Source organism: Sceloporus occidentalis, unplaced genomic scaffold (genome assembly GCF_023333645.1).
Source record: "Sceloporus occidentalis isolate IW3139 unplaced genomic scaffold, rSceOcc1.0.p SCAF_5, whole genome shotgun sequence".
In the NCBI taxonomy this organism is placed as follows: domain Eukaryota; kingdom Metazoa; phylum Chordata; class Lepidosauria; order Squamata; family Phrynosomatidae; genus Sceloporus; species Sceloporus occidentalis.
In genome coordinates this window covers 787,385-814,479 of record NW_028316985.1, presented here as the reverse complement: position 1 = coordinate 814,479, position 27,095 = coordinate 787,385, and the positions used below count along the sequence as shown (strand labels likewise).

At 46.5% G+C, this 27,095-nt stretch overlaps 1 protein-coding gene across 1 annotated transcript in view; it reads left to right on the top strand.

Annotated features, from left to right (window-relative positions):
* The window catches only part of LOC149311503 (SH3 and multiple ankyrin repeat domains protein 3-like), a 425,035-nt gene that overhangs the window by 235,010 nt on the left and 162,930 nt on the right, over positions 1–27,095 (top strand). The window contains exons 13-14 of the mRNA XM_089526562.1: positions 9,901–9,981; positions 25,557–25,670. Coding sequence (XP_089382688.1) covers positions 9,901–9,981; positions 25,557–25,670 — 195 coding nt within the window. The remainder of the gene's footprint in view (positions 1–9,900; positions 9,982–25,556; positions 25,671–27,095) is intronic.

Genomic DNA, 27,095 nt, shown 5'->3' with positions numbered 1-27,095 from the left:
TTTAAAAACAGCCTCCAAAGAAGGAGACTCCACTACTCTCTCACTAAGGTTTAGGTAGAATTCACTTTCCTGGAACAGTAGATTCTCCTTTCCTGTCTCTTGAACCCATTGCTCTGTGTCCTAGTCTCTGTAACAGCAGAAAACAAGTTTCCTCCCTCCAACTGAACACCATGGGAGACATGATGCTGGCTTGGAAAGCCCATGGGCCGGTCTGCCACATTTCGTATACCAGCATTCCTCAGCTCAAAGACACTCAAAGACAGACGGGCTTTTCTTCTTCTTCTTCTTCTTCTTTTACAAAATTCGTTTATGCCTATCTAGTTCTGTCCTCCTCCTGAGATTTAGGTAGAATCTAAGGGTTGGTGCTTTGGAATTCCAGAACTCATGGTTTTGTGAGAGATTTTGCCTTCTCTGTCATAGAGCTCAGGTCCCAGAACGAGCTACAAATACCAGGATTCCATAGGATGGAAACGTGATAGTTACAGCACTGTCAAACTGCATTAATTCTGCAATGTGGCAGCAGCTTAAGTAGTGATTGTTATGGATGAGGAAATCTAGGGAACTGCCATGCCCAGAACATGCAAGAGATGCCCCCAGTCGTGGCTGGCTAATTTTCCACTCTCTTTGTGTTTTGCAAACACACCAATCCTCTACAGTGAAATGACCAGAATTATTTGTGGGAGAACCTCTAATATCATAAGAGATTTATAGGCTGGCATCACGGTTATTACAAAAGCAAAGGGTCCCAATACACATACACACCATTCCCCAGGGCATCCTTTGAGGGAGAGAGAAAGGCAGCCCAGAGGACCAAAAACCAGGTTGTGCTACAAGGCCATAACCTGGGTGCAAGTTAAAATGGGACGCCCAAACCATATTCCATTACGGTCAAGTGTGAGGCTGAGCTACTTGTAACAGGAAATGGTGTCTTCCTATTGCTGGAAGGGTCCCATTGTCAGAGTCATATAAAACCCATAGTTCCTAATATCTTTGAATTAGAAGGGGTCCCTCAAGGGCTGCCCTGCAGGAAGACCCCAGTAAAGCACTCCTGAGAGATGGCCTTCCAGCCTCTGCTTAAAGACCTCCTCCGCCCTGCAAGGGATTCTGTTCCACTGTCGGACAACTCTTACCATCCAGAACTTCTTCCCAAAGTTGAGATTTAATCTCTTTGCTTGCAATCTGAATCCATCGGTTCATGCCCTAGTCTCTGGAGCTCCACGCTTACCCTATCTTCCATCTTACAGATATTTAAAGATGTCTGTCGTATCCACTCTCAGTCTGGAAGTCTTGAGAGTTAGGGCTGAATGGCGAAATACGAGGACTGCCAGATATTTAGATAATAACCAGTCTTCTTCTTCAGTTGCACTTCTGAGATTGTACAGTAGGAGAGAAGGAAGGCAGAGCAAGTCATCTTTGTCTTTGGGGGCAAGGATGCCTGCTGCGATCCAACTTGTTCTCCAGGTGGGGCTTCAGAGATGAAAGTCTGTCTTCGGGAGGGAAAGGATTCTGGCTCTGGCCAATGTTTTTCTCCAGCGTTTGTCTTCTGAACCGAGTCCATCTTCTGAGGAGTCTGGCTTTGGAAATAGCAGGCCCTGTAGTCCAGCACAGGGATTCTTTAAGGCAGCCTTCTCCAAAGTTGTGGTTCCTGGGATCCAGCTTAGAAGCCAGATATTGCAGAATTTGTGCTCAGAGCCACAAAGCTTCTCTTCTTGATGAAAAAGACGATGCCAGCTTTTCCGCTGCATCTGCGCTTGATGCCTTTCCCAGGGGAGGCTGATGGCTGCCATGTCAGTGGGAAGAGTCAATCCACTCCTGATTTTACTCCAGACGTTAAAGAAGATAGCTGAGCCTTTGGCAGGAAAAGAAAGTGGTGATGAGAGGGAGAGGTTCCATTTAGGCTTCAAGAGATGGAGAGTTGTGATCATTGCAAAAGGAAGACAAGATGGGGTTTTTTGCTTGCGGAGAGAAAAGGACAAGCGCCTTGTTCCCCCACTTCTAGGTTTGCCATCAGATCTTAAGGGCCCGGCGCAATTAAAAATGAATCAAGCTTCTGAGGGCTTTTTTCCCACATCTCTAAATTATGAAACAATTATACCTTTACAAGCCTCTGAAGAAGTCAGGTCTGTGTGATATTTAGTGGAGTGTGGTGGAGTCTCCTTCTTTGGAGGTCTTTAAGCAGAGGCTGGATGGCCATCTATCAATGGGGATGCTTTGATTTGGGTTTCCTGCATGGCAGAATGGGGTTGGACTGGATCAGGGCCCTTGCAGTCTCTTCCAACTCTATGATTCTACGATTCTATGATTCTACTGAGAACATTTCCTTAGCTTATTTTTCAGCCAGAGGTTTCTGGTGGCAGAGAACAATAAACTGCAGTCAAACCAACAATAATAAAACTGTGATCTGATCACAGTCAGAAGCAACCAAAACTAAAGGTGGCGGGGAAGGAACATGCGCAGCAGGAGACATTAAAATAGCACCGTGGAGAAGAAAACCTACTCAGGTTAAAAGCTTGCTTGCTAAATAAACAGCATTAATTGCACACTTAAATGCCTTAATTGCACACTTAAATGAACTCTGCTCACAGTCTGGCTGGCTCTTGGGAGGCAAAAGGCTCCTCTGGATTGCACAGCCTGGTTTCTAGGGTGGCACTAATGTGGTATCAATGCCGCACTTTTTAAAATTTCTGGGTGGGATTGAGGGACCACTTTGGGCGCCCACGGACCGTTTGCATCCCTCTTTTTCCTCTTCCTCCTCCTCCGCCTTGAATGCTGATATGCCTTTCCAGCAAGGTGTGGATTGCTTAACTGGAAGCGTTCAAAACAGCTTCCTTTCTGTGCACTGCAACTTCACCAGCCCACATGTCTTGGCACACGCTGGCACTAAGGCTGCAAGGAGGAGAGCTGCCAGCATGGAGGTGGTGCCAGGCTGCACATGAACCATGCTGGTTTTAGAAACCCTCCATGTTGGCTGGGAGGCAGATGGGAAAGGGAAAGCCCACAACGCTGCAAAGGAAGGGGGGATCCTGTGTCTCTGCTGGGGATGGGACTCTTCACGGATTTCATTCTCGTAGCCCAAAATGAAGAGTGGAGCCATCTTTCTCCCTGCTGTGAGAGAACTCCTGAAAACTCCTCATTTTTCAAAGATGATTTGCAATTTGGGAAGTTATTCTTAGAATCATAGAGTTGGAAGAGACCCCAAGAAGGGCCCTGATCCAGTCTAACCCCTTTCTTCTGCCATGCAGGAACTCTCAATCAAAGCACCCCATTGACAGATGGCCCTCCAGCCTCTGCTTAAAGAGCTCCAAAGAAGGAGATTCTGTCACAATCTCCATTGAGGTTGTTCCACTGTCAAACAGCCCTTACTCTCAGGAAGTTCCTCCTAATGTCGAGGTGGAATCTCTTTTCCTGGAGCTTGCATCCATTGCTTTGGGTCCTGTTCTCTGGAGCAGCAGAAAACAAGCTTGCTCCCTCCTTAATATGGCATCCCTTCCAATACTTAAACAGGGCTTTCATCTCACCTCTTAACCATCTCTTTTCAAGGCTAAACATCTCCAGCTCTCTAAGTCTTTCTTCATAGGGCTTCATGGTTTCCAGACCCTTCACCATTTTTTTAAAAATGTGGGGTTTATGAAGAAAATAGTACTTTCTGTGTAGATTTTTCTTGCTGCACAGAAATATTCTTTGTGCAGAAAAGCTGTTGTTGTTTTGCATAGAAAACTTGTTTTCTGCACCGAAAATGCTACTTTCTGGGTGAAAACCTGCATTCGTTTTTTGAACCGATTAAGTCCTGAATGACAAAGATTCTTGTCCATCCATCATTTTCCTCATTGGAGTAAGGAGGGAAAGCCACTTTTCAGCTATTGTTTAAATACTTTTGCATATTCCTTCCGTTCCTTCTCACCAGTTCCACTCAGATCTGCCATCTCTGTTTGCTCTCCATTTGCAATGCAGCATAGGCTTTATTCTGGGTCTGACTTTCTTGCAGCAAGGAGAGAAACTGTAAAGTGATTTGCTCATTCCTACAGAGCTAGTAGTAAGTGCAGTGGTTTAAGTGCTGGACTATGACTTTGGAGACCAATGTTCAAATCCCCGTTCAGCCATGGAAAACCACTGAGTGACCACACTCTCTCAGCCTCAGAGGAATCCAATGGCAAACACCCTCAGAAAAAATCTTGCCAAGAAAACCCTGCAGTAGGTTTGTTTAAGGGTTGCCCTAAGACTTGAAGGCACACAACAACAACAACAGCAACGACAGGAACACAACTTGTGTAGATTTGTATCCCCAGATGCAACTCAGGAAGGGAAGTAGTAAAATATATTTTAAAGAGGCCTAATCTAGGAGAAAGTGCCCCTTGAGAATGAACCTCTAGTAGAAGCGGGGAAAGGGGTTCAGGGCCACAGAACAAAAAGTCTTTTCCTGCTGGCAAAAGTGGGAAATCTGAAACCAGGATGTTGCTGTTGTTGTGCGATCCCTTTGTGCATTGCATGTGCGGATCAGGCTTTGCGATTGTCGGGGAAGGGCTTGAGTGAGCCGCACTGCCATGGTTACGCGGAAAGCTCTTGTCGGAGCCATGTGGGAACACAGAGGAACCTGTCAGAAGATGGCAGGGAGAAGGGAGGAAAGCCACAGGATCTGGGGGGAGAATCATAGAATCATAGAGTTGGAAGAGACCCCAAGGGCCATCCAATCCAAACTCATTCTGCCATGCAGAAACTCTCAATCAAAGCATCCCCAAGAGATGGCCATCCAGCCTCTGTTTAAAGACTTCCAAGGAGGGAGATTCCACTACACTCCGAGGAAGGAGTCTGTTCCACTGTCAAACAGCCCTTACTCTCAGGAAGTTCCTCCTAATGTTGAGCTGGAATCTCTTTTCCTGGAGCTTTCTTCCATGGCTCCCTTGGGTCCTATTCTCTGGAGCAGCAGAAAACAAGCTTGCTCCCTCCTCAATATGACATCCTTTCAAATATTTAAACAGGGCTATCATATCACCTCTTAACCTTCTCTTTTCCAGGCTAAACATCCCCAGCTCCCTAAGGCATTCCTCATAAGGTTTCATGGTTTCCAGACCTTTCACCATTTTAGTCGCCCTCCTTTGGACACGCTCCAGTTTCTCAATGTCCTTTCTGAATTGTGGGCCCAGAACTGGACACAATATTCTAGGTGGGGCCTGACCAGAGCAGAATACAGTGGCACTATTACTTCCCTTGATCTAGACACTATACTTCTATTGATGCAGCCTAAAATTGCATTGGCCTTTTTAGCTGCCGCATCGCACTGTTGACTCATGTTCAACTTGTGGTCTACTTGGACTCCTAGATCCCTTTCACACGTAGTTTCATTCAGCCAGGTGTCCCCCATAATCCTATATCTGTGCATTTTATTTTTTCGCCCTAAGTGCAGTACCTTACATTTCTCCGTGTTGAATTTCATTTTGTTAGCTTTGGCCCAGCTTTCTAGTCTATTCAGATCATTTTGAATCTTGATCCTGTCCTCTGGAGTATTAGCTATTCCTCCTAATTTGGTGTCATCTGCAAATTTGATGAGTATGCTCCCAATTCTGTCATCCAGGTCATTGATAAAGATGCTGAATAGCCCTGGGCCCAGAGCCCCACTGGACAGCCCACTGGTCACTTCTCTCCAGAACAGGGGTTTGGCTAGTTTTTGTATGGTTTTTAATCTGTGCTTTTAATTCTTTGGTTTTTATGTTTAATATTGTAATGTTTTTGTTTGTCGTTTGTTGTTGCCATGATGTTGTAACCCACCTTGATCTCAAGGAAAGGCAGGCTATAAATAAACGATTTATTAATTATTATTTATTTATGCTTTAAGATTCCTGTATGGCAGAATGGGGTTGGACTGGATGACCCTTGTGGTCTCTTCCAACTCTAGGATTCTAGGATTTTATCATGGGGTTTCCCTGCTCCTATTTGTCTATACAGAACCAGTGTGGTGTAGTGGCTTGAGCATTGGACCAAGACTCTGGAGATCAGGGTTCGAATTCCCGATCGAATATAAAAACCTACTGAGTGGCCTTGGCCAAGTCTCACTCGCTCAGCATCAGAGGATGGCAATGGCAAATTCCCTCTGGAAAAACTTGCCAAGAAATCTTATGATAGGATCGCCATAAGTCAAAAATGACTTGGAGGCACACAACAACATACAACGATTTATCTATATCTTTATCATTTAATCTCCCATTTAATCTCTCACCCTTCTTCTAACAGGAAAGCTAAAGGCCATTCATGGGATGGATTAAAGCAAAGGACAGGTGTCTGATCCTATTAAAATGATCCTATTAAAAGTGGCACTAATTTTAAAGGGTTTAAAAGCACTTACAACATAATGGTGAGGCTAAAAGTAAAGGTTGCATTAAGAGGCACTTGCCTGCAAGAACCAGTTATTGGAGTGTCTCAATAAAAAAGGCCTTTGTCTGTTAGCAAGAGGAGGCCAAAGGAGCTCTCTGGGACTTGAGTGGTTCTACTCTTTTGGGGGGCTCTCTATGGGATTTAGGATGCACATGCAAACTGGAGCTAACTCTAAAAACCTCACCAGATGGAGATGTTAAGCTCCTCAGTCCTGCGATTCCTGTAATGTTACAATCACAATTTAAGCAAGACAAGGACTAGGTAAGGACTGTGTCTGTCTTTTAAAGGCAGCCCTTTTTATGTCCCAGGGGACTTCTCTTTGGAGTTGGTGCTGGAAGGGTTTTGGATGCATCGCTGCCTTCCTTTGCAAAATCCGCCAGCCATTTAGAAAAGGTGGTTCTTCACCTGGTTAGCTGCTTTAAACATGGTACACACTTATTATCACAACCCAAAGGACAGGATCAGAATTCAAAATGACCTTAACGGATTAGAAAACTGGGCCAAAACTAACAAAATTCATTTCAACAGGTAGAAGTACTACACTTAGGCAGTAAAAATGAAATGACCAGATATGCACAGATGGGTGACACCTGACTTGATATCAGCACATGCAAAGGGGCCCTAGGGGCCCTAATGGACCACAGGCTGAACATGAGCCAGCAATTGAGGCAGCAGCTAAGAAAGCCAAGGCAATTCTGGGCTGCATCAGCAGACGATAGTGTTTAGATCGAGTGAAGTAGTGGAAGCACCCTATTCTTATTTGGTCAGGCCTCACCTGGAATAATCCCGTGTCCAGTTCTGGGCTACACAATTCAAAGAGGATGTTGACAACCTGCAGGATGTCCAAAGAAGGGCAGCCAAAATGTTGGAAACCTCACCACCACCAAGCCTTATGAAGAGATCAGGGTCTATTTAGCCTGAAGAAGAGAAAGTTAAGGGATGGCATGATATCCCTATTTAAATATTGGAAAGAATGTCAAGCTGAGGATGGAGCAAGCTTATTTTCTGCTGCTCCAGAGAATAGGACCTGGAACAATGGATTCAAGTTACAGGAAAAGAAATTCCACTTCAACATTCGGAGGACCTTCCTGAGAGTAAGGGCTGTTTGACAGTGGAACAGACGCCTTCCTCGGAGTGTAATGGAGTCTCCCTCCTTGGAGGCTGTCTTTAAGCAGAGGCTGGATGGCCATCTCTGTCACAGGGAATGCTTTGATGGAGAGTTCCTGCATGGCAGAAGAAGGGGGTTGGACTGGATCAAGGCCCTTCTTGGGGTCTCTTCCAATTCTAGCATTCTCTGAGTCTATGAAATACTGGAAAAGGTGCCATATTGAGGATGGAGTAAGCTTGTGTTTTGCTGCTCCAGAGACTAGGATAAGGAGCAATGAATTCAAATTCCAAGAAAAGCAATTCCACCTAAACCTCCCTGACAGTTAGGACTTCTCTATCCCTCTTAGTTATTTCAGTTTTCTCATGTGGCAGGGTTTTTGCCCCCTTCTTAACTTCTCCTCATGTTCAAGCGCATGTCTTCTCTTCCATGTGCTCATGCTGCCCAAGGGCCCAGGAGTGGCCCGTCATCTCCATGGTTCCCTCACATGATTCTCCTTCCCCTTCTGCCCCAGGGCTTTCCAAAGATGGTTTGACTTTCTTGGGAGCCACAATCCCAGAATTTCCTTAACTATACCCATACCTTTACCTCTGGAAACACTCCTTTAAAGATTTAAGTAACCGCTTTCCACAGTAGCTCAAAATACATCAATAGATGGGCACATAACATCAGCTAAAACACATAATAACATCAGTTAAAGGAGTATATAAAACTAATACATATTATAATCATTCAGTTTATATCTGGCTCTAAACTAGGTTTTATTGCTTGCAAATGATAATATCTGGTGCTGATGTTTCACACATAACCGGGCATGTTCACCATAGTGAGAAACTGACATTATAGAAGGTCTGTTTTTCTGTACACCAGTCACTTGACATGAATTTGGAGTTTTCATTGCAGCTTTCTGGTATTTCTTGTGTGTGTGTGTGTGTGTGTGTGTGCGAGAGAGAGAGAGAGAGAAATATCAGAAAGCTGCAATGAAGACTCCAATGGGTTCTTGGTATCCACTGGGTTTGGTTGGAGGAACCCCCACTGATACCAAAGTGCATGGATGCTCAAGTCCCACCATATACAATGGCATAGTAAAACGACACCCTTTACGTAAAATGGCAAAATCCAGGTTTGCTTTTTGGAATTAATTTTTTCTCCAAGTCCTGGAGGGTTGACTCTGTGGATGCAGAATCTGTAGATATGGAGGGCCAACTGGTTCAAGAGCAGCTTCCCTGTCATTGCCAAGTAGGATTAGTCACTAGGATTAAAGTGAGCTGTTCCAGGATTTGAGCCACTTGTTAACATGTTGTCTCGTCCCTAATGTGTCCTGCAGCCAAAGCATTGTGAGTTTGATCCCAGGAATCCAAGGTTGACTTCCATCCTTTCGTAGGTCAGTAAAATGAGTCCCCAGCTTGTTGGGGGCAATTGGTGTATACATTGTAAACCGCTTAGAGCAGCGGTTCTCAACCTCTGAGGGTTGAACAATCCTTTTACAGGGGTCGCCTAAGACCATCGGAAAACATATTTCTGATGGCCTTAGGAACCGAGACACTGCAGTCTTACAGTTGGGGGTCACCACAACATGAGGAATTGTATTAAAGGGTCACAGCATTAGGAAAGTTGAGAACCACTGGTTTAGAGAATGCTCAATTCACTATTAAGTGGTATAGAAATGTATATGCTATTGCTATTGCATGCAAAGCTTTGCAGCCTTCCAACAGTCCAACACAGAGATTACCATGCATATCACTTCCTCTCAACCAAGAGTCACACAGTGCATATATATATACACACACACAGACACACACACCACTCAGTTCCATGCCAGCCTTCTCTGAAGATGCCAGCCACAAATGCAGGCGAAGCGTCAGGAGTAAATTCTTCCAGAACAGGGCCACAGAGCCTGAAAAACCCACAAAGAACTTCCAAACAGAATTTGTGGAAGAACCAGAAGAGGAAAATTGAAGCACTCAGATCTGCCTGGAAACGTTATCAGGATTAGGTCCATAAATTGGGAACAAATGTCCTTACAGAATAATTGAAATAGGGGATAAAAACCCCAAAACTAACCAGCCTGTATTAAGCCATCTGACCAGTGGGCACAACTGGGAGTCTGTTCAAACAGTTTGAGCCCAGTGGATGTGCCAGTGGCGTTGGCTGTGTCCTGGGCACCAGCAAAAAGTGACCAGGACCCTGGAGAGAGAGGCTGGGTGCGCCAAACCCCCGAGGCCTCAGCTGGGATGGAGGAACTGTAATGGAGGGAGATGAGGCTTTCCTTGACTTCATGGGTTTCCTCCATGGAAATAGTATGGAGTTGGAGTGTGCAAGGCACCGATGGGATTGTTGGGTGGCAGGGCGCTTCTTCTGGGCTGGCGAGCCGGTTTTTGCCTCCTTTTGTAACTGTTTGTGTTTCTGACCATCTGCTTTGTTGCCAGCTGGATGCTCTGTCCCATCTCTCGCTCTTCTCTCTCATCCTCATCCATGCTCCACTCGAGACGAGACGTCTCCTCTGCTGGGTAACTATGACCTCCTCCCACCATCCTTGCTTCTCCTCACTCATCCACTCACCCCTTTTCTCCTCATCCTTTCTCTGTCATCTGGTGGGGTCTTCCTTTGCGGGCGGAGGGCTCCCCACTCCTCTCCTCTTGCTCCGTCCCTTGATGCTCCTTTGTGGTCCTCAAAAGTGTAGCTGCTTGGGGGGGAGGCATGGGGAAAGGGCTGGGAGGTGATCCGGTATTGGGACCCCCAGCAGCAGCCACAGTGTCCAGAAACTGGAATCAAAATCCCATGTTTTGGATCGATGCTGAAAAGAGCCCAACATTGGCCCCATCAGACCTCTGAGGGGAAGGTCTTCCATGGCTGAGAAGGCTCTGTTCTCATGTTTACTCACAATACCTAAGGCTTCAAATGGCCTCACCAGCCCCTTGACCTTTTGGACTAAACAAGTCTTCCTTTGCTAACAGAGGAGCTGCAAAGAGGGGGCCATTCTGTACTCCTGGAAGAGAGGTCCAAGAAGGCCTTGTCTCATGTTCCCACAAATCTCGCCTGGTGGGACTAAGAGGGGCTTCTCCTGAGGCTTTTGGGGGCCAGGGGTGCTCCTCAGGTCACACGTTCCCAACTTCTGCTGTGAACCTTCTAATGGCGCATATCAGAGACTGCTGCAAATGTAGCACACATGTGCCATGGAGTGGATGGGAGGAACACATGCCTTTGATCAGATGGGGAAACACCAGCTTATCCCTCTTCCAAAGCTAGAACCCAAGCAGTCCCTGGGGCTGGGTCAGGAATTCCTTCAAGGGGGACACCGGTTCCTTCGGCTTTCCTAATCCATCTTCTGCTAGATCCACACATATATACGTGCACGCGCGCACACACACACACATATCCATCCCACAGGCAGCTCCCAGTTCGATCTTTAATTGAAAAAGCTGGTCCAGCTTGTTTCCTCAAGGGTTTTTGAGGGTCATTTGCCTCCCCGACTAGTCTGATTCTTCCCTCTAATGAGCAATCTTGGCCACTTGAGAATGGCATTAATGTTAACATGCCAGAGAGAGTGTGCACAAGAGGGATTCTCTTGCAAATCAAGAGATTTCAAACATTTGGGGGGGGGGATCCCTTGAAACTCCCTTTCTACAGAGCAGCCCTGTTTTCTCTGCATGATCCTTCAACCACCAACATAAGTCCCCATCATTGTGGATGTTGGCTGGGGGCTTCATATGTAGGTTAGGGGGAAACCTGACCCAGTGATGCCAAGACTGAAACATGTGTGCAAAATAATTGAAGGTTGCCTCCTTTGCCTATAATGCATATCCCAATTTATCTTATATTTCTTTGCAAGGGGGCTAGGCAGGAGCATCTATTCCCACGAGCAAGAAATGTTGTGTGTTTTTGATGAAGTCAGTACAGCCCAAGAAGGCAGTGGCGTGGGAAGGAGGACTAGAAATTCTCAGCATTACGCATGTGTACACAAGCAGTTGGACTTTTTGTCTGGCATGCAACAGTCTCATTGAGCCCAAAGTCGTGGAAGTGGTGTTACACATGGATGTACAATTGCATGTGCATTCTGTTTCACATTCATTGGTACATTCAGTTGTGCAACATTGCCACCTAGCAGAAGGTGCATGATGTACAATCAGTGTGTAGTTCAGGGGTGGGGAAAGTGTGGACCAGGGGATGCATCTCACTGACAGAATCCATGAACCCCCCCTCCCCAAAAGCCCCTAACCTCCCTTGGTTGTAAAATATAGTTTTGCTCAAATTGTTGTCATTTTGTGCCATCAAGTCATTTCCATCTTATGGTGACCTAAGGCGAACCTATCACATGGGTTTTTGGCAAGGTTTCTTCAGAGGGGGCTTGCTTTTGTCTTCTTCTGAGGCTGAGAGAGTGTGACTTGCTCAGGGCCACCCAGTGGGTTTCCATGGCTGAGCAGGGATTCAAACCCTGGTTGCCAGAATCATAGTCCAACACTCAAACCCTTCCACTACGCTGGCTCTTCTTAGCTCAAAACCATTACAAATGTGGTGGTTTCATCCACGCTGCCCATTCCCAGCCTTTACCAATATCCAGAGTGCCCCCATCAGCCAACAAATGGCCAAAATAGTTACAGATAACGGTGCAGCATCCTTTCTGGTTGTGTTGGGAGGACTGGTGTGTGGGTGGCAAATGTTCCCCTTGCAGGTACCCTCCACATGCAGAGAGCTATGGGACAAAACCCCAGTGTGGGAGCTTTGCTTAGCTCTGCTTTTGCCATCCAGTCTCTCTCTGGGCTTTTGGAATTCCACCAAGCATTTCCCAACACGTTTTGTCTCAACTACTGGGCTGTGATAAAATACATGTGCTTTAAAAAATAATGTAAACTTTGGAAGCAAGTTTGCCTGGGATGCTGAATTATATTCCGGAGAAGCCCTGCTGTGCTTCAAAAGTACACCATTGGGCAGGCAGAATAGTCCCTGCAACAATGTGTTGTGGATTGAGGTGTCCAGCCGCCCACACCCTTTGCTAGGATATTTGGGTTTTGGTTTTAAAATTGTGTCTTTCAGCTACCCACTCACCCAAACTCTCTGGCTAATGTAAAATGTGTTAAGAGTATAAAGCACAACAGTTTAGTGCTATCTGCTGTGGAGTTGGCCATCTTAGGTGACCCTTGGATGGAGAGACCACTAAGGTCATCAGCAGTTGTGCTCAGGGCTTGGAAACCCTCCAAGGCTCATCTTCAAGATCTTCCATGGCTCTCCATTTAAACTCATGGTCCTGCAGGCCTCAGAGTGTTAATAGTGTGGCTTCCATTTGGGGGAGCAGGTGCTTCATGGAATCTGTTGTCTGCTTGCAAACTGCTCTTGAAAACTATCTATCTTAACGTTCCGCACCTGGCAAATCCCATTGTTTTAGGTGTTACAAGGATGTTTCAGGTGGAAACCACAGCTGTTTGAAACACCTGTGGCTGGGTCGGGATCCAGGACTTGTAATGATCCAGGTCTTTACTAGCTAGGAATGCATATGTGTGTGAGAGAATATATATAGATTATTTGGAGACAAACAGCATTTTTGCTCTGGGTCCCAGAAGCATGCATTTAATCTCTCTCTCACACACACACTCACACAAGAGTTAATAACAAAAACAGAAGTCAGATAGCTTAAAATGGCTTCCAACCTTATGTACGTGATTCAGTTCAGATGTGCAAAATGCCATCTTCCGTAGGTGGGTGAGGCGACCAGAGACCTGGATGGAGATGCCTTTCAGGGATCATGGGTCTGCTGCAATCCTGGCCAGGAAAATGGAGTCATTGGTGAGGAAACATTTTAACTCTGGGCACCAAAGCTTCTCTGCTTTCTTTGTGTTTGGAAATGAGTTGTCGCCTCTTTCAAGTAGTTTGAATGTAAGGAAGAATTTCTGGATCCAAAGTCTTAAGACCCAAACACCTCCCAGTCTCAGTCTAGCAGATGATGCTTCACACCGCTGTCCATTTAAGGATGTGGGCGATGGAGTGTCCTAAATGGCGCCTCGGAGGCAGCTCCCTTTCCTTTTCAGCAACTGAAGAAGGCAGAATACGAAACATTTAGCTAATTTGCCTGAGGTCTAATCTGCACAGTAGTAGTAATGCAGTTTGACACTGCTTTAACTGTCATGGCTCCATCCTATGGAATCCTGGGATTTGTAGTTTGTTGTGGCACCAGAGTTCTCTGACAAAGAAGGTTACAGATCTCACAAAACTAAAAATCTCAGGATTCCATAGCATTGAGCTATGAGAGTTAAATCGGTTTCAAACCAGATAGATAGAGAGAATATTAAAAGTACACTTGTTCCTCGTGATTGGTGGAGGATCCATCCATCCCTGCGAATCAGAAATATCACAGATATTCAAGCCCCATTGATTATAATGGGGGTGCGTTCCTGCGCCCGCGTCCTTTTTTGTCCCTCCCTGCTTACCATCCACGAAGGACCAAAACCGCAAATCCCAAGTCCACGAATGGGAGGGACGAGTGTACTTGGAGGAGAAGCTGCCAGGGATTTTCTAAGCCTGCATTAGTTTAGGCAAATATATTCCAAAAATTAATCAGTTGAAAGCCAGGCAGCAGTGGGGCTAAAAATAAATTTTAGCTTTGCTTGGCCTTGATTTGCAAAAGTGTCTCCATCCCACTGGCGCCCATCCGGGGCTTTGCTTGCCCACTTTCTGGTTGCGTGATCCTCAGTGCCAGTGATGCTCAGTATTGTTGGGTGCCCACCCTCCTCACCACAGCTGATGAACAAACCTTGAGAGGTGTGCGTGTGCATTGGCATGTGTGCCAGCCTAGGTCTATCCTTGCAGACCTGGGGCTAGTGCCACACTCAGAAACCCGTGGAGCTGGAAAGTGCCCCTGGACACCATTGTAACTAATGGCATAATGTTCTCCCCAACTTTTTCCATCCCCTGCCCGCTCTCTTGGTTGCTGCAGCAGTGACTTGCGGGGAAGGAACCTTGTACTGCTACCTTCCCATCTGTATTGCAAAAGATTGTAGGGAAAGCTGATACAAATGACTGGGGACCAGCGGAGCACAAGGACCAGAGCCTGACTGGGCTGCCTATGTTTTTCTCTTTGTAGTGTCATTTTTGGCAATTGTTTTTGACATCCATTGTTAAATGGATGGATTTTAGAGAAAATAATTGTTGCTGCTAAGTTGACTTTGAGTTATAGTGACTCCATGGATGAGAGGCCTCCAAGTCCCTCAGTCTTGCAGGGTGCACCTCGGAGGGTGAGAGAGTCTCCTTCCTTGGAGGTCTTTAAACAGAGGCTAGATGGCCATCTGTCGGAGATGATTTGATTTGGATTCCTGCATGGCAGAATGGGGTTGGACTGGATGGCCCTTGCGGTCTCTTCCAACTCTATGATTCTTGAACAGCGCCACTCAGGTCTTGCAGACTCAGGGCAGCCATGGCTTCCTTGATTGAGTCTATCCACTTGTCATGCAACCTTGCTCTTTTCCTACTGCCTTCTACATTATTGTCATAGAATCATAGGGTTGGAAGAGACCTCAAGGGCCATCCAGTCCAATCCCATTCTGCCATGCAGGAAGACACCATCCAAGCCCTCCCTGGGACAGAGGGCCATCCAGCCTCTGCCTAAAAACCTCCAAAGAAGGAGGCTCCACCACGCTCCATTCAGGCAACAGCATCTTCCACAGTTGACCAGCTCTTACAATCAGGAAGTTCTTCCTAACACTGAAGTGGAATCTCTTTTCCTGTAGTTTGAATCCATTGGTCTAGATCCTGTTCTCTGAAGCTGCAAGTTGGCTCCCTCCTCAATATGACATCCCTTCAGATATTTAAACAGGGCTATTATCATATCACCTCTTAGGCTTCTCTTCTCCAGGCCAAACATCTCCAGCTCCCTTAGTCATTTCTAGTGAGCCTTCTCATAGAATCATAGAATCGTAGAGTTGGAAGAGACCCCAAGGGCCCTGATCCAGTCCAACCCCCTTCTTCTGCCATGCAGGAAATCCAAATCAAAGCATCCCTGACAGATGGCCATCCAGCCTCTGTTTGAAGACCTCCAAGGAAGGAGACTCTATCACCCTCCGAGGAAGGAGTGCATTCCACTGTCGAACAGCCCTTACTGTCAGGAAGTTCCTCCTAATGTTGAGCTGGAATCTCTTTTCCTGTAGCTTGCATCCATTCTTCCGGGTTCATGATGTGGCCAAGCTATGATAGCCTCAGATTGCCACCTCAGCTTCTAGGGAAAGTTCAGACTTGCTCTGCTCTCAGACCCATTTATTTGTCTTTCTATCTGCATGACCCTTCTCCAGCAGCACTCTTCAAATGAGTTGATTTTATTCCTGTCCACTTTCTTCACTGTCCAGCATTCACAGCCAGACTTAGAAATGGGGAAATCTACGGCACGGACAATGCTAACTTTAGTATTATCTTGACACTTCAGCATTTGTGTCTAATTCTTTCATAGCTGCCCTTCCAAGTCCTGGTCTATAGATTTCATGACTGCAGTCTCCATTTTGGTTAATGACTGAGCCAAGGTATGGAAAATCCTGAAGGACCATATATACTTGACTATCAATCGCCCTCATGTATAAATCAAGGGCAGGTTTTGGGGCCAAAATTATGATCTCGATATGACCCATGGATAAGTCAAGGGTAAAACGTAGGCGGGGCATGTAACAAAGGATGTAAAGGATGATGCCAAGGAAAATGATGCCAAAGAACCTAGAAAATTCTGTGTTCATCCTAAAGGCTGGATGGAAGAGAGAGTAGAGGGAATCCATGCTTCTTTTTGGTGTTCCCATGATGGACTAAGCTCTCACCTTTTATCACTCTATTCAAAGAAAGGGGATATATATATATATATATATATATATATATATATATATATATATGAGTTAAAGTACAGTAATTACATTGACCCGTGAATACGTCAACCCATGGATGAGAGTGGTGTTCAAATTTCAAAGACCTGTGCAGTGTAATAAGGGTCACAATGGGAAAGTCATACTTTCTCAGCCTCAGAGGAAGACAGAGGCAAGCCCCCTCTGAACAAATCCCACCAAGAAAACCCCATCACCTTAAGGTTGCTAAAAGCTGGAAACAGCTTGAAGGCATACAACAATGAGCCCCAGTCTATAGGGCAGAAAAACTACACATCTGTTCAGAACAGCTGCTTCTGGCCACATGCGTAGTAATGATCCATGCCTAACCCTGCTGACAGCGCTGGGCGATCCTGTAGTGCCTTTGCTGGTGGCTTGCTTGTCGGCAGGCCTGCAGAGCTGAAAGATGTGAGATTATTCCCCAATCAAATCAATAATGCAAAAGTTCTGATTGTTATCCATGCTCATGAAAAGGCAGGGCTCCCCACAGAGGAAGGGAGGAGGAGGAGGAGGAGGTGGCGGTTGAATTGCTCCGACTGAAAGGGAACACCAAAGCAGGAGCTGAGAAAGACTGTCTCCGGCAGCGGCTCCAGAATTTGGAAGGAGCCCAGCTCTTGGCCCATGCAGCTCAGGAGGGGCTAACAGGCAGGTCTATGGGGGGGATCCCTTGTGTCTATGCTGGAATCTAAGGTAGGATGGGAAAGGAAAGGACAGGGAGCAGAACAGAAGCAAGTTGCTCAGCTCTGCTGTGTCCGGCAGAGGGCAGCCAAAATGGTGGAAGGTCTGGAAGCCCCCAAGCCCTTTGAGGAGTACCTTAGGAAGACAGGTTTCAAGCAAAGGGGACCCATGCTGGGGGTGGGATGGAGAAAGGACAGAAGCCTTCAGTTCTCAACATCCTTCCAGAATAAAAAAGCCTTTTGCCTGCTGGTGGAAGGATTGCAAGGAGGAGCCCATTCCAACCTCCACAGGGAGTTCCAGAGCCTGGGGCAGCCAGTGAGAAGACCCCAACTCACATTCCCACCAGTGGTACATGCAAAGGCAGTGGGACAGAGAAGGCCCTTGCATCACGCACCCAGTACTCCTCTGTGACCATCTCCATACATCCCCTCTTCCTCCTTTCTGTACCATCTCAAGTCATCCCAAGCCCCAGCATCCTCCCTCAGCTCTCCAAGGACTCTTTTCTAGAACAAAACATGCTAGGCATTGAACCTTGCCTGCATAATAATAATAATAATAATAATAATAATAATAATAATAATAATTTATTTATATCCCGCCTCTCCCTTTATTGGATCGAGGTGGGTAACAGCATACAAAAGAAAGAACAATAAAATCAAGAACATAGAACAATAGATAAAAATACAATGGGAAGTTGGGACCCTATGAAACACCTCCTCCCCAAATCCCTGGGATGAGGGGAATGTTGGTGGCCCATGTGCAAAGGTTCTCCCCTTTCATGGGATCCTAGAGTTGGAAGAGACCCCCAAAAGCCATGCAGACCAACATCCTTCTGCCGTGCAGAAAGACACAAATGACTCCTGACAGATGGCCAACCTCCAAAGAAGGAGACTCCATCACTCTACAAGGCAGCAGTGTATTCCACTGTCCAAGAGCTATTCTCAATAGAAGATGGCCACATTTAATAATGCATTGACACTGGCCAGATCCCAGTTGATGTCCTACTCCTACGTAAATCCCCACTCACATGCAATGGGGATGTGCTGTTCATGGCTGTGTAAGTGGGGTTCCACAAGTGTAGCCATTTGACAAGAGCCTTGGTCCTATTCTTAGTCCTACAGAGAGTTTAGCCACTGAGGATGTTATCAGACAAGGGAAATTGGAAGTATAATCCAATGGCAATCCGAACGCAGTCATGGGGTTTCATGTTATTGTGCGATAGACTACCACACACGATTTCAGGCAATGGCAAGATATTTTTGGGCAATGGGAAGCCAGTTCGAACACAGTTCGCATTCACCTAAATTCGCTGAACTAGCAAATTCAGATGAATGTGTTCTAGCCCCACTTTCTTTTCATTCGAAATGAAGAGAAATTCCTCCCGTGGGATAAACTCTCCGGTCAATGGAACTTACCATTCAGCCCCTTTGAACACCTGTCAGCACTATTCTCTCCCTGTGGGTAAAGTGGGCCCTTGGTATCTGCTGGGGTTTTGTTCCAGGACCCCTCTGTGGATACCAAAATCAGTGGATGTTCAAGTACCAGTGGATGTGGTAAAATGTTGCTGCTGCTGCTGCTGTGTGCCTTCAAGTAATTTCTAACTTATGGCGACCCTAAGGGCAACCTGTCCTGGGGTTTTCTTGGCAAGATTTGTTCACAGGTAGGTTTGCCATTGCTTTCCCCTGGGGCTGAGAGAGTGTGACTTTTCCTAGGTTACTCAGTGGGTTTCATGTCCCTTGTGTCAAATGGAAAAATCAGGCTTTGCTTTTGGGGGGGCAATCCAACTATACTTGCTGGGACTCTGGGGAGCTGAAGTCCAAAACATCTAGAAGACCAAATGCTGAGAACTGCTGCACTAGAGGAGCTCTCTGGCTGAGGACTCTCAATACCCCTCCCTAAACTACCAATCCCAGGATTCCACAGGATGAGAAAACCAAAGCAATTCAAATAAAGTGGTAGCACTATAATTGCATGAAAGGGCCCTTGGTTCTTCCACTTTCCTCTTTGTGGGAGAATTGAGCAATGGCATGGCGCTTGTGGTTGGGATTAGATTCCTGGGTTGGTTTTGCCTTCCTAGCAGGCTCCTTCTGCAGGTCACCCTTGAGCCTAACAGTTTCTGAGCAGCAGAAATGCCGCTTCCCCCACTGGACTGCTTCTGCTTCCTCCTCCTCCTCTTCTTCTTTGATATCTTGCCATGGCTCCATCCTATGAGGTCATGGGATTTGTAGTTTGCTGTGGTACCAGAGCTCTCTGTCAGAGAAGGCCAAATGTCTCACTAAACTACAGATCCCAGAATTTCAATGCATGGAGCCATGGCAGTTAAAGTGGTGTCAAGCTGCATTATTTCTGCAGTGCAGATGCAGCCAAGGGCTCCTGTTGTGTCCCACTGCAGTGTTGTTGTTTTTTTTTGGGGGGGGGGTGTCAAATCTGTCTAATTTCCTCACCCTTTCCATCCACACACACACACACACACACACACAGGGACATCAGAGAAGCCGAGAAAGAAGGGCCACCTTCCCTTCTTCCTCCTGTTGCCAGCCAGCCTCCTCCTCCTCCTCCTCCTCCTCCTCCTCCCTCGGGGTTGGATTGGCAGCGCTGACCCTGTATTTAAAACCCACTTGTTCATTCCAAGGGACTAATGAATTCTTAACGCTGGAAAGTGCTCATTAACTTTGGGGAGAATACATTAATTCCCCCCAGCTTGGTTTACTTTGATTGGCACCTCTTGTATACATAAATGTTTAATTAAAATACATAATGAGTGTGAAATGATCAAGCGCTGTGCAGCTGGGGACTCAGGGGCGAGCAGTGGCTACTGGAGGGAATGCCCTCGTTGCCGGCATCCAGGCCCCATCCGGGAGCAAAATGGGTGGTCTCAAAAGAAGAGTCCAGGAGAGCGTTGGTCATTCTTGGGAAAGTTGGGATGATGATGATGATGATGATGATGATGATGATGATGATGATGATGATGACAACGACCCTGGTGGCACAGCAGTTAAATGCCAGTACTGCAGCCACAAGGTTGTGAGTTCGATTCCTGCAGGGCTCCAAAGTTGACTCAACTTTCCATCTGTTCATAGGTCAGTAAAGTGAGTAAAATGAGTACCCAGCTTACTGGGGACAATTGCCTTACAATTGTAAACCCCTTAGAGAGTGCTGAGTTCACTAGTAAGTTGTATAGAAATGTAAATGCTAATCCTAAATCAGAACAAGGTGCCCAGCCATGAGATGGAGGGGAGGTCAGGGCAACTCTGGCCCTATACAGACTGGCACTTTGGGCCAGCATGGGGGCAGAGTTGGGTGTAGCATGTTCACCATGCACGCCCCAACTCCACCGCTCCAGGGCACTGTGATGCTGCGCGCTGCTCCACATGGTGTGTGGCATCACTGCACTACTTGGGTGCTGCGTCCATATGATGCAGCGCTTTCATGCCCTGGAAAGGCCGGATCGGGGCTGCGGCATGCGGTTGCTGCAGCCCCAATCCGTCTAGGAAAGGGGCGGTCTGTCGAGTCCCTCTGGGGCCAAGACATTCGGGGCTTCTCCCAGAGTATCCTGGTCTGTGTATCCTGGCCTCGAGATGTCTGCCTGTGAATTTTGGGGTTTCCAGCAGAACTAGAGCTCTTTCCCATCCCAATTCTCTAAGGCTCCATGATGGGATTTGGTGGAAGGATTGGTCTTGGGGCATTGCAAGTTGCAGAAAAGGCATGTGCTCAGCCACTGAGCGATGATGGTGCCATCGGTGAGCAAGCTTCAAGGGTGGAGGGTTCCTGGAAGAAGCAGAATTGGATCTCCCCACCCTAGTTTTCTGGATAATGTTACCTGATTTAGCACATTTAGTTTTAAGTATTGCAGTATGTTCAAACACATTCAAAGCTTTGTGTGGAAATTATTTTCTTGGGACATTTATGATAATGTGAAGAGAACAGAATATACTTCTCTTGCAGTTTTAAAATTAGGACTGCACCCAAAAGAACACTGTTTTTAAAGGCTGTTGTTGTGTGCCTTTAAGTTGTTTCTGACTTATGGTAAGATCTAAGGCAGACCTATTGTGGAGTTTTCTTGGCAAGTATCTTCAGTGGGAGGTTTGCCTTTGCCTTCCTCTGAAGCTAAGAGTGTTTGGCATGCCTAAGCTCACTCAATTGCCTTACATGGCTGAGCTGGGATTTGAACCCTGGTCTCCAGAGTTGTAGTCTAATGCTCAACCCACTGCACCATGCTGTCTTATTTTTTAAACAACACATAGCTAATGAGAGTTGTACCTGTTAGTTATATCAATAGTTCAACTCCCTTCAATAGCTGAAGGGATGCCATATTGAGGAGGGAGCAAGTTTGTTTTCTGCTGCTCCAGAGAATAGGAGACAATGGAGCAATGGATGCAAGCTGCAGGAAAAGAGATTCCAGCTCAACATTAGGAGGAACTTCCTGAGAGTAAGGGCTGTTCGACAGTGGAACACACTCTTGGAGTAGAGTGGAGTCTCCTTCTTTGGAGGCCTTTAAAGAGAGTCTGGATGCCCATCTGTTGGGGTGTTTTTATTGTGGGTTCCTGCATGGCAGAATGGGGTTGGAATGGATGGCCCTTCTTGCGGTCTCTTCCAGCTCTAGGATTCTGTGATTCTAATTTTCATTTGCTGGGTGCAATACCTTTGCTTCACTCTGCACTCCTCCTCATCATTTCCATGTTGGGAAACCACAGAAACTGAGAAGAGAGGATGTGTGGAGAGGATCACAGAGGAGTGCAGGGTATTTAGTGCCAGGGCCTTCTCTGTCCCACCACCTTTTCAGGCATCACTGCAAAGTGGGAATGTGAGTCGGGGTCTTCCTACTGGCTGCTCCAGGTTCTGTAACTCCCTCCCTAGAGAGGCTTGCAGTCCTCCTGCCAGCAGGCCAAAGGCTTTTCCAGTCCTGTCGGATGTTGAGAACCAAAGGCTTTTGGAGAAAGGGATGCTCCTTTGTCATCTGCCCTGCCCCCCCCCCCCTTGCACTTGGGTTCCCTTTGCTTGAAACCTGCCTGGGTTTGAAATGCTCCAGCCCCACAGATGTCAGCCAGAGGCACAGCATGCAGCCTCTTTATTAGATTAATTGGGTAGTTGCAAATGTGTTCCTGTGATTACATTTTAAATTGCTAACAAGCGAGGCCTTGGCACAGAACAACTTGTAGGGCAGAAGAGGGAAGAGGAGAGAGAGAGAGAGAGAGAACGATGTTTGAAGGCCAGCTGCTGCGCCCATCAGGCCCCAGAAGCTGCTCAGACTGGGATAGACTGGTCAGACTGGGATAGATGTGCATTGGGGGGAGGGGGAATGCTGCTTTCTAAAAGGCAATTGTTCTGAAGAGGGAAAATGTATTTTGCGCAGAAACCCCCATGTGTGTCTTTGGAAGCTGTAGCTCTGCAACCCACCTCCCACTTTCCAGAGACACATTTACACATTTTTGCACAAAATACTGTCTTGGTGAATGATTCCCAACTAGAAGAGGCCCATTGAATCAGCGGAGGAGGAAGGGTGAGGTACTGGAGTGGACCCATTTGATTCAACACTGTGAACTAGTTGGGAGTCACAGTCGGGTTCAGCTCCTACGTAGGTCTCTGGGAACACAAAAACACTTTCTAGAAACAAACATTAATCTCTAATGCAAAAATTGTAATTTTGTGAAAATAGCAAAATTATACACAAAAAGGCCCATCTGTGTCTCTGGAAACTGTGCTTTTGTGCAAGCAGCACAATTTTCATGGAGAAACCCACATGTATTTCTGCGCAGAATTATTCCCAAAACACTTTGGGAGATGCACACCAAATTGCTCAACATTTTGCCCTTGGCAAACCCATTTTTTCAGTTAGGAACCGGATAAGTGCTTCCATCCCTAGACTGGGAGGAAGGTCTGATCACTGGTGAAGGATGGCCCTGCGCTGGAAGGAGGTGTGAGCGCAGTGTATCTCTGCCTAGAGCAGCGGTCCCCAAACGGTCCTTTTTAAGTGATTTTGGACTTCAGCTCCCAGAATCCCAGGCTGTTGGCCAACAAGGCTGAGGCTTCTGGGAGCTGAAGTCCAAAACCTCGTAAAGGGCACAGTTTGGAGTCCACTGGTCTAGATTAACAGCTAGAATGGGTAAACGATGAGGCAGAATGGCCAGTCGACTCCCTTCCAGTCCCTGACCCTTAAGTGTTCTTTGCCTTTCAGAGCCCTCTCCTCTTGGCAGCCGCACACCTCTGGCTCCTGTAGTGACCAAGGCTTGCAAGACGGATGATGAGTCCAATCCCTCCATTGGCACTGCAGGAGAGGAGAAAGTGGTAGGGCTTGGAAAAAGAGGTGGAGGATTGGACCACAACCCCCAGAATCCCCCACCAATTTAGCTGTGCATTAGCAGACCTGGCCAGGTATAGGAACTGCTAGCCAAGGATGTCAGGGAGGCAGAATTGATCTCAGAATTCAAGACTTTCATCACTGACCACTAGCTACTCCTCTAAAAACCACCAGATTTTGCATGCTCCGTGGGTTTATTTGGTTTTTTTGCAAAAGGAAGGCATGTGCTTTTTGTTTCTCAATGTCTCTGTCGATAGATATTGACTTGTGGACATCAAGCAGAGCCTTTACTGTTGGATTTTACTGAGTCTTCTTTCTGCCCTCCCTCCAGTTCCCGCTCTCCTTTCCCGTCTCCGGATGCGCAATATGGTAATTGTGTGCATTTATTTAAGCCAGCCCTGGGCAGCCATAAGACTTTCAGGGTCTTGTTAAGCCTATCTTTTGGGGTAGTCATGCGGAACGCTACCATCCTCTTAATTGGAAGTAGCCAGAAATGAGGTGGAAGTAAAGGCCGCCGTTGCTGCTCCTGCGCTTGATGTCGCTGGCCTGGGCCCAACGGCTCCTGGTTCCCTTTTCGGGGAGCGAGAGAGTAAATTACACATCTCCAAATGGAGACATTCTGTGCAGCCCCTGGGAGCATTGGTGTGTAAAATGCCTGTGCAAAAGGAGGAAGGCGGTGGAGGAAAGCTCCCATCTGCGGCTTCTCTCTCTTCTTCTCTCTCCACTCAGAAATTGATAAGGAACCCAGATTGTGCACCAGCTGTGATGTGTCCTTTTATATGTTGTACTTTTTTTGGCTGTGGCACAACAGACCTATTCAGCGCATGGTTGTGTAAGCAGCATTCTCTATGGGTCGCCATTTCACATGGGTCACAATCCTAGGGGAGACCCATTGAATCCACTGGATTTACTTACATGTTGACTTGCCATTCAACAGAATGAATGGATCTAATGTTGTCATTACTGTCATTTGTGTACTGTGCTGGCATTAGTCCTTTTGTGAATCTCAACTAAGTTCTTTTAATTTAATTATACCTATCTTTAAGCAAATCATCTGTTTTACTATTTTAATAGTTTAATTCCATTTTAATGGTCACTTTTGTAAGTTTTTAATGGTACTGTGCTCTTAGACTGTAAACTGTTTTGAGTCCCAAATTTGGGGCAAAAGCAGAATACAAACAGATATTATAATTATAATGATGATAACAACAACAACACTAACAACTAGAAAAGAGCCATTGAGTCCTGGGGCTTTTCTTGAGTAATGCCATCTCAGTCAACTATGATTTTAGTCTATTTTTATTTATTTATATTTTTAAACCTTTTTCATACAAGTGTAGTTGTACCTATATATATCTCCACACTAATACAGTTACATGTATATGTGAAGCAGCCATATTACTGGTATTAGATACCTCTTAATGTTAAGTAAACTCTCTCTCTCTCTCTCTCTCTCTCTATATATATATATATATATATATATTCAAAGCTGTGAATGTTTGAATCCAGGGATTTTTTATTTTATTTTATTTCAAGGATTTATATTCCACAGCAGGATTCAGAATATATAAATGGAGAATATATGGTTATAGAATATAGGGATGCAGAATATAGGGATACGAAGGGCCAACTGTAGTGGTAGAAATAATATTCAAGCATATATTGTATTTACCAAGCACCCCAGATCTAAACCCTGGACAGCGGTGGAGCTGAAACCATGTTGGCCAATAGCTCCCCTGTCATTGGGATGGATGTTGAATCCATTCTGGATATACCTTTAACTGAAAGGAACTATCCAAACTTCTGGGCATGGTTTGCATAATTGGCTGGTGGCTTCCAGGTCTCTGCAATGTTGGATCCTTCCTGGGTTTCATTCTGAATTTGAAAAGAAATCAGCACTCTGATTCATTGCCTTGGATATCTTTTAAGAGTCTCACTAAAACCTGGAGTGGGGTCACTTCCCCGACTCACCTGGAAGCCACCAGCCATCAAAGAAGGCTCCGCTCTCAAGAAGTCAGTCCTGCCAGGCTGGATCAGGGTCTCAACTAGAGATGAGAGTCACTTTCGGATGCATGGAATTTTGGAGTCGGGCTGCCATTATGGGTTCTGGGTCAAGCGATTGGGTTCAGTCCAGGTCCTCAAGGGGACGAAGCCGTGTGGACGCGATGTAAGAGACACTCCTTGCTGTTGCTCCACTGTCTGAGGCACTGTTTGCCCATATTGGAGCTTGCTCACTAACCTCTCTCTCTTTCTCTCTCTCCAGTGCTGAGTATTGGAGAAGGAGGCTTTTGGGAAGGAACTGTGAAAGGACGGACTGGCTGGTTCCCCGCAGAATGTGTCGAGGAGGTGCAGATGCGGCAGTACGACCCACGGCAAGGTAAGCACCCTGGTGCCACACGACCCACAGACACCAGCCAGGTCTTTTTGCTCTGAGTCCTGTATAGTGGATGGGCATATGCTCAGGGCATATGCTGATGCCACCAATCTTCGGTTGCTCTGTCTGGAGTGTTGCAGTGCATTGCTGGGGCTGCCATTTGGGATGAGTTTGAAGGGAATGGGGTTATACTGTTTGCGGTTTTTGCTTCACAGGAATGGGAAAAACAGATTTGTTCTGTATTCTGAAGCTCCTGTGACTGGTTTGCTTGGGGGGGGGGGGGGGAATGGAGGGTCTGGCAAGAAGATTGGAGATTCCAGTAGAGTTCCCAAGGGGCAACTGGCCGCATGATCCCTGCAATAGGAGGCTTGCAGTCAAGGCTTCAAGATGCGGGCATTCCTGGATGGCAAATCTGTTTCAAAGTGGGTTCCCTTGAATGTAGGAGTTGCTCCATGGAGCATCCCACCGGTTGCATCGGGTCCAGGGTCCAGATCCAGCTCATTGCTCAGAGAGAGGATAAAGCTGTGGTCAGCCTGGCTATCCCAGTCCCATTCCGTGTCCTGGCGCAGAGCGGAGCCCATACACTGCCAGCCTTTTCAGCTTGCCCCTTGCACTTTTAGCCAATGGGGAAATGCTGGTGTCCCTCCTTACTCATGCATCTGTGGAACACAACCAAGCACATCACCAGGGTCTATCCCAGTGACATGGCCTGGCAGGATGCCCATCTTTGGTGGCAATGGAGCTGCACCAGTTGGGTGACGTAGTGATCCCAGAGGCACCTCCATGTCTGGTAGCGGGCGCTTGGAGGCCTGCTGTCTCTGGCCCTGAGGCTTGTCTTCTGGCCATGTCCCTGGCCATAACCCCCACCAAAACACAACAGCAACACTCTCCGCTTCCTTTCTGGAACACAGCTTATATTAGTGACCTCCCAGGCAAGAAGATGCCTGCTTTGGTTCAGTCGTGACCAAACTGTTTCCATTCTTGTGATGAAAGCTGGCTGGAGTCCAGTGATGTTTTTATTGTTGTGATGGAGCTGTGGTGTGTGAGCATGTGTGCGCATCCTGTGAATGTGCCCCATAACTGACTCTGTTGCCAAAACAACAGCAACAACAGCAACAACATGTTGGATGAGAACGAATGGCACTGCGAGGTGCACAAGATTACAGTTAGCTGAGCTCAAGGACTTGGGATGGCAAAGAAAGCTCATTCGTATTAATAATTTGTTGTAAGCATTCCTGCTTCCTCTCCTGGGAGAAAATAGGATATACATTTTAAAGGTAAATAAATATTTGCATCCTCGATGATCCTTCAAGATCCTCCGCTCAGGAAAAGAAGAACAGCTGCAAGATTCTTCACACTTTGGAAGTTTGTTGGTGGAAATGCATTTGCACAAAAATAGACACGGTTTTCCTATGCAGAAAAAAACAT